Source organism: Helicoverpa zea, chromosome 19 (assembly GCF_022581195.2).
Source record: "Helicoverpa zea isolate HzStark_Cry1AcR chromosome 19, ilHelZeax1.1, whole genome shotgun sequence".
Classification (NCBI taxonomy): Eukaryota; Metazoa; Arthropoda; class Insecta; order Lepidoptera; family Noctuidae; genus Helicoverpa; species Helicoverpa zea.
Window position 1 is genome coordinate 11,198,491 of NC_061470.1, and position 7,374 is coordinate 11,205,864.

At 36.3% G+C, this 7,374-nt stretch overlaps 1 protein-coding gene across 1 annotated transcript; it reads left to right on the forward strand.

Moving 5' to 3' along the window:
* The first annotated feature begins 478 nt into the window (after window positions 1-478).
* On the forward strand, window positions 479-7,046 carry LOC124639874 (clavesin-1-like). Its single transcript, XM_047177380.1, has 7 exons — window positions 479-635; window positions 3,046-3,182; window positions 4,887-5,040; window positions 5,283-5,387; window positions 5,601-5,748; window positions 6,235-6,451; window positions 6,813-7,046. The coding sequence occupies exons 2-7, from the start codon at window positions 3,050-3,052 to the stop codon at window positions 6,965-6,967; spliced, it is 912 nt and encodes a 303-aa protein (XP_047033336.1). The 5' UTR covers window positions 479-635; window positions 3,046-3,049; the 3' UTR covers window positions 6,968-7,046.
* The last annotated feature ends 328 nt before the right edge of the window (window positions 7,047-7,374 follow it).

The following is a 7,374-nucleotide window of genomic DNA, read 5'->3' on the forward strand; positions in this document are numbered from 1 at the left end:
GTCTAACCCAATGCGGCTGAGTACCAGTGCTTTACAAGGACCGACTGCCCATCTGACCTCCTTCACCAAGTTACTCTGGCAACGCAATGCCCCTACGTAAGACTGGTTGCCAGACATCCCTTAACGACTGCCAAAGATGTTCAATAACAGCCGGGACCTACATAGCCTTTTAATAATTCTAATCTAAAAATATAACTAATTCTACTGTTTTTTTGCAATTATCCTCAGAATCTTCTTACGTATTCTAATTCTTAAAAAAATATATAATTATCACAATAATGACACGTTAATGTTTAATTAAGACTTGAATTTTTTTTTATCACATTTTGGAAACACCATTTACACATTTATTTGACTTGTAGAGGTCCATTATATTTTGGTTTCGTGTGCGTGAGGGCTGAGAGGTCCGGTGGAGTGTGACACATACAAACATACATACATACAGACATAAATAAGTACTAACTTAACTTCATTACGTGGACTCAATTTTTCTATTAGTGATGTGAATCGGAGTGACGCGGTCGTGCGTACAATAGTTTTGTTTGTAAATATCGATATTTTTTATAATAAAAAAAATATTTTTAATTTGAATCGAGTGATATTGTTTAGTGCGGTTTGTTTTTTGAATATTTCATGTAAGTACTTATCTGTAAAAAAATACTGTTTTAATTAGTAATGACTTTCTATATTTATCATTTTAAAATTGGTTTATTAAGCGCACTTTGATACACTAACATCACAGTTTAATTGAAAAATCAGTTAATAATGCTAAAACATAAGCATGTGGCAGATTTGTTTTTATATAAAAATAATAATCTTAAAACATCCGCAACGCCTTAGAATTACGTTAGTTAATTAATAGATAACTTCTTGACAATGAACCTTTTTATTCTCACAGGCGCCATCTGACAAAATATATTACACCCTTTTTCTGCTGTATGAAATGATCTTTAATTTTGATTTACATAATTACCTACTTAAATATGATCTCCAAAAAATATTTTTTTAAAGTTGCTCATCAAAATAAGTGGAATTGTTTGCTTAAGACTTAGAAACAGTGAAATAATAAAAAACCATATCCCGCTTGTTACATTTGTACTTGGCTATAAGTTTTCCTCTATCTACAGGTAAATCTGGTATCTTTTATTTACTACCAATAATCAATAAATAATATAAGACAATGTGAACAATGTGTAATATAAAAAAAGTGCGGAAAACAACAATTAACACCATTCCAGTTACGAATCTAGTTTTTATTAACTGTAGGTATATAAATTAACTGCCGTCGATTGCAAAAGCAGTGTACTTGCGTAATATTACACTTTATGAGCACTGCATCTTAACCATTCAACCAGAAACAATGAGATTACAAGTTTCCAATAAAGAGATTCTATTACTTTAGCAACTAGCATGAGCTTATTATTTAGCTGGGGAGTTCGTTCCACCACTTCTTCCTAGCAAAAACACATAGGAAGTGGTAAAGGGCGCGCTTTTTGGAGGCTGTCTTTTGACCTTCAAAAAAATCTGATTTTCAGCCTACTATGAATAAATTACTTTTTAAGTTTATTTTATAGGTACTTAGTAGGTATAGATTTCGAGTCTTGAATAACTTGTGAGACGATAAAAAGGACCTTGCAAAACCATTCGATGGATACTCAGAATATGTATAAGGAAAAACTGGTCAAGTAAATGGGTGAAGTGGCTAAGAACATGTAGAGCACAAGGTACTAGGTTTTAACTTAGTTACTAACAATTTTGTAAAATTATTGCTGTCAAGATTTTTTTATCGACAACGCAGTGTCCAATCTCTAACTTAGATTATTTTACGACTGTCAGATTTGTGATTTCAATAGAGAATTGTTTTTCAACCGACTTACGAAAATGAGGTTCAATAAAGTTGGTATTATGGCCCAATTTAATGTTTATCTAAACAAATCCATTACCTGTATTTTACGACAAAGGTCCCTTTTTCTGTAAGATACCACCATTCAATTAAAAATTATGAGACTGTTTTTTTGAATTTCAAATTAAAGGCAGGCAGGCAAACATTAAGTAAGTCATTAAAATCCGTTTGTATCAAATGGACAAAACTCTGATAAAATAAAAACCTTTGAAATACAACTATAAAGATGTAGGTATGGACAGACAACCTTATAGAGGTTGCCGGAAGACGCTGGATGCAGGTCGCTTCCAACAGGTATCTGAGGAGATCAAACGAGGCCTATGTACAGCAGTGGACGTCCTATGGCTGAGATGATGACGATGATGATCATCGGCACTGACAGCTATACAGTTTTTTTATAACTGGCTAAGAAATATGCGATAGTCAAACAGAACAGTCTTCCTAAAATCTCATATATTTCTGGCTGTCGGCGCTGTAAAACGAGCTTTATATTATTCCAGACGCTGTTCATTGATAAATTTCCACGTGCAATTCTACAACTACACTTGCCTACCTAGGTACCCAAAATTGTATGCCATAAGTACCTACCTATTAAAATTAAAAAAGGCTACGCAAAAGTATGATAAACTCTTTCGTTTGAATATCCATATCGATAAAATCAATCATCGATAAACATCACAGTAATCATTATAGAACATCAGTAACCATTAGATCTATGGCAATAGTTACAACTATGGTAATCTGTGTTCAGTTACCGTGAAGGTTGCATGCATATACAACTATTCAATTATACCATTGTTTGGAAGCACGTGTAATCAAAATACAATTTCAGGCCTGAAATTATAGTCTAGAATTTGGAAATAATTTTTTTTTGTCAGCCTTGTAGTATTGAGAACAAAAACACGAGACAGATTAGAGCTCAGAGTTTTTTAAATATAGGCATATAACTTGACATTGCTCTATCATATTAGTTTGTATAGGTACACAGTTCTATCGTTTAATTAGCCAAACCACTTAGTAGACATACTTGTGAATTATTCTAAAATCTTGTAACAGCAGTGCTTGCTCAAATGCATTCTACTGACCATTTCTTTCCATTCCACTAGTAATATTTTTTCAATATGACTCATATGTGTTTCCAGAACAATGACGGGCCCAGTCCAGCAGTTCCCCTTAGCAGAAGAGTACAAGAAGAAGAACCAGATCTCGCCAGAAGACATCAAGAAGTTCCGGGATTGGGTGGACACACAGCCACATCTGCCAGGGGAACTTATCACTGGTACAGTGTGTTTTTGTTGGACTATTTCTTTTAAGACAGGATAGTTACTGACGAAGCATTTTGATCAAGAACTGGCTTCTGTCAATGGTTTCAAAAGTGTCTTAGAAACTATAGACTACATAGAAGCATAACTTCTACAGCTACCTCAATTAATGGGTTATCTAATACTGAAATCGGTTTTTCAAGACAAACTAGTAGACACAATATTGGCATAGATAGATGACTGACCAGAGGGTAAGGAACTATAATAATTAATTTTCATGATCCTGTTCATAGCCCTCTTTCCATTGATATAGCCCGAAGTCATGACTGAAAAAATACTGGAGAGTTAACGCATATATGTATGAGTGTTACAACTTTTAAAGCTAGTTAATAAATACCCCATGATAATAGGTATAACAGGGATTATAGGTACCTACTTACCCTAAAACTCTTAAAAAGTTCCGCGAAGTGATTCAAAAGTTTTTTACAGCCACACACATTATGAGATCATAATAGTTTTAAATATTATAAATAGCCACAGAAAATAACATTTAGCCCTCGTTATAGCCATAATAACATAACAATCGTTTTGCAACAAGCCATTAGATTTTATCTCAGTGTCATGTCACTTACGCTGGGTCCAGTTTCTTGCAATAAATGTAATTAAGTAAATTATACACGCGTGCAGTGAATCATGGGAGGTTCTTCCTTAATTACGTAAATTGTTTCGCTTTGCCACAATGACAGCATTATTATCTATGGTACAAAGTTGAAAAGACTGTGGAATAAGGTAAACTGCTTGGTGCGGTCAGATTGGGAATTGAGGGCAGAGGCAGAACGCAGCAAATCTAAAACTAGACGAAATCTAGAACCACTATTAATATCCATATTTTTATGGGTATCGAAAAGATTGTATACTGGCATAACATTTTAGTTTCTCTACCATACAAAATAGGACCAGGAAACCAGGATAAAATATATAAGATCGTAGATACAGAAATCTACCAACAACCTACCATCAAATGAGGAAAAACTAACTTAATTTAATAACAAAGTAAAGACCTAAATAAACAGGCACATTCATACAACATCTCCTTATTATGCAGTAGTCAGATAATCGTCAATTCATGTACAAGATGCCATAATGATACCATCTTAGTGTTCTGTTATGGCAGCTATGACGTCACAACTAGATGCTGTGTACCTAGGAATGCAGCCATGTGAACTGGTCAACTGACCTTTGAACTGTGATGAGATCTTGATAAGAACATTACATGATATTACGCCTAGGTTCGCAAGCTGGTCATATTACTTGAAACAAGCCGACTATATTCTGCATTTTTGATGGATGGGAATCATTATAAAGCGAAGATTTTTTGGAGAAACCCAAAAATAGTGTAGAAGATAGAAATTGGGACCAATTACATCATCATCATCTCAGTCATAGGACGTCCACTGCTGTACATAGGCCTCCCCCTTAGATCTCCACAGATTCCGGCGACCTTTATAAGGTCGTCCGTCCACCGTGTTGGTGGACGTTCTACGCTGCGCTTGCTAGTCCGTGGTCTCCACTCCAGCACTTTTCCATTGGCCATCTGCTCTGCGATTATTGTTACAAGACCAATTACATGATCTGGAGAATAGCAGAAAGCAAGAACTCCAATACCTGTTCCATGACATTAGAGAAATTGACCCTAACAAAAAGTATTTTCGTAATTTCAGACCTGGACCTGATCTTAACATACCACTGCTGCAACCGCAGCTCCGAGGTGTCGAAGCAAGTGCTGGACCTGCACTACACGCTCAAGACGCTCTTCACCAACTTCTTCAAGGACAGGATAGTGGACGACAAGATATTGAAGACTATGAGCTACTAGTAAGTTTGTACCTGGAGTGAAGGAAATACAAGGCTATTAAATTAAGGGATACTCACTTCTAAATACTGGCTTGATATGCCCACCAGAGTGCCTAATTGTGTCAAGCTTTTCCCAAACCTACACTTTGTACCTACATTATGGAATGAATAAAGGATGTTAATAGGAAACTATTCTCATTCTTTGAGCTATAGTAGGATCCTATGTGCGCTGTCATTTTATTCAATTAATATATTATTTTCAGTGTATTAGCTCCGCTGGAAACGCGAGGGTACGACGGGTCCGCCATCTTTTACTGCAGACTACTCGACTACGATGCCAAGAATTTCATCTTTGCTGATGCTGTCAGGTAAACTCAGTTTACTGTAACATTTTAGCTGAGCCTTGGTCTTGTCGGTAATACGTCTTATTTGTTCGGGTAGACGTTAAGGGTTTCAAATTCTTAGTCATTGTATTGCTACGAGAATATGAATGGGGGAGACTTTAAGATAGCTGACAGGATAATTATTCTTAAAGCGTATATTTCGCAGTCCTTGACTATGATAATTCTCTTATGTTCCAGAGCATGCTTAATGCTGGTAGACCTATGGCAATACGAGGAAGGCACGTGGCCAGGGTTCATGATCATCATCGACCTGGACCACTGCACACTGTCACACATCGCCAGGCTCGACCTGCAGTCTGTGCAGCAGTTCCTGTATTTCCTACAGGTAAGGGATAAAGACGATCAGATAAAATTATACCAGGAGAGCCGAGGCTTGATGATTCCCCATCTAGTGGCTATAAAAAAACAGAATGTAGTCGACTTGTTATAAGTAGTATGTCTATCTTGCAAATCTAGCCGCAATGTCATGTAATGTTCTTATCAACCAAAGGTCTTATGGATGTTGTATGAATTCTCATGGCGAGGATATTTCAGTTTAAACTAATTGCTTTAGACACTCTGAACTTGTACTGAGATAATATGAATAACTACAACCTTTTATCATGAAAATCATAACTATATAGTAGTAGGTATGACAATTATAAACACACAACTAGCAACAAAGTAAATAGGCAATCACTACTGTATAGAAACCTCAAAGAAACATCCAAAAAGAAACAAACCCCAGATATCATACCGTAGTAATATGGTAGTACAATACATAACGTACTTCACCGTTCGATAACTCACTTTCAAAACCCTCATTTTCCAGGAAGCCATGCTCCTCAAAATCAAAAGTTTACACTTCCTAAACGCGCCCTCGTTCATGGACAAGCTGATGATGATCCTGCGGCCGTTCATGAAGAAGGAACTGCTAGATATGCTGAGCATCCACCAGACTGGCTCCAGGACTATAGAGAAGTTCATGCCCATTGAGGGGCTGCCGAAAGGCGCTGGGGGACAGTATAAGAGTTTGGAACAAGTCAGAGGTAGATTGAAATATTTGGTTAGGTTTGAGATAAAGCTTAAAATACTCGCATAAAAGTGCACATTGCAGACTAAACAGTCAGCCGACAGTTGACCCAAAGGACTGCCTTTTTTTAAGAAAGTCTGATACCAGCTAATCCTGCCTAATGCCTGATCTAATGAGCCTACTGCCATTTGATTCATATGCTTACTGATTTATGAGCCCGCCCAAACAAACTATCGGCCGATTAAACGTTTGTAGTGTGCAATGGAAATTTTAAAAAATCCATTTCAAAATCATTTTTACGAGAAACACATGCTATAAAGTTTTCCCTGAAAGAAAGGATTAGACAAACGTTGCAATAACCACAATACTTCTTTCAGATGACAATATAACAAAAATGAAGAACTCCAAACAGTTCTTCGTGGAGGAGAACAAGAAGCGAGTGGTGGAAGCCAAGAGACCTGGCAAGCCGAAGACCATCTCAGATATCTTCGGCGGAGTGGAGGGGTCCTTCAAAAAGCTGGACATTGATTGATTGAGCTCTGAAATAGAATTTAGAGTAATTGAGAGATTGATTAAATGTTGTGTTGGGTTATAAGTTGATTTTAAAGGTTTAAAGCTTTTTATTTTTCTATGATCCTTCATGATATGAGTGATTGATCAATAGCAAATAATATTTTTGCGTTTTTGCTCAGATTAAAATTGCAGGGGTTTAACATCATATTTGTGATATGATTTGTGATAGAGGAAGCTTCAAATGCAAATATGGATTTTAGCTTTTTATCTTAGCCCTACGAGTACCTATATGAAGCTAAATGAGATGTCTTCAGAAGCCAAATAGCAAGCGTGGATATATGATGCGATTATATAGGTACCTTAACCGGTCAACATCAGAACTCTATTCAAAACAATACTGATACTGAAATTAGGTATATGTACATT

Coding starts and splice junctions, on each gene's coding strand:
- LOC124639874 (XM_047177380.1), top strand. CDS start 3,050: ATGACGGGCCCAGTCCAGCAGTTCCCCTTAGCAGAAGAGTACAAGAAG. Junction 5,041..5,282: donor TTGAAGACTATGAGCTACTA/GTAAGTTTGTAC, acceptor TATTATTTTCAG/TGTATTAGCTCCGCTGGAAA. Junction 6,452..6,812: donor GAGTTTGGAACAAGTCAGAG/GTAGATTGAAAT, acceptor TACTTCTTTCAG/ATGACAATATAACAAAAATG.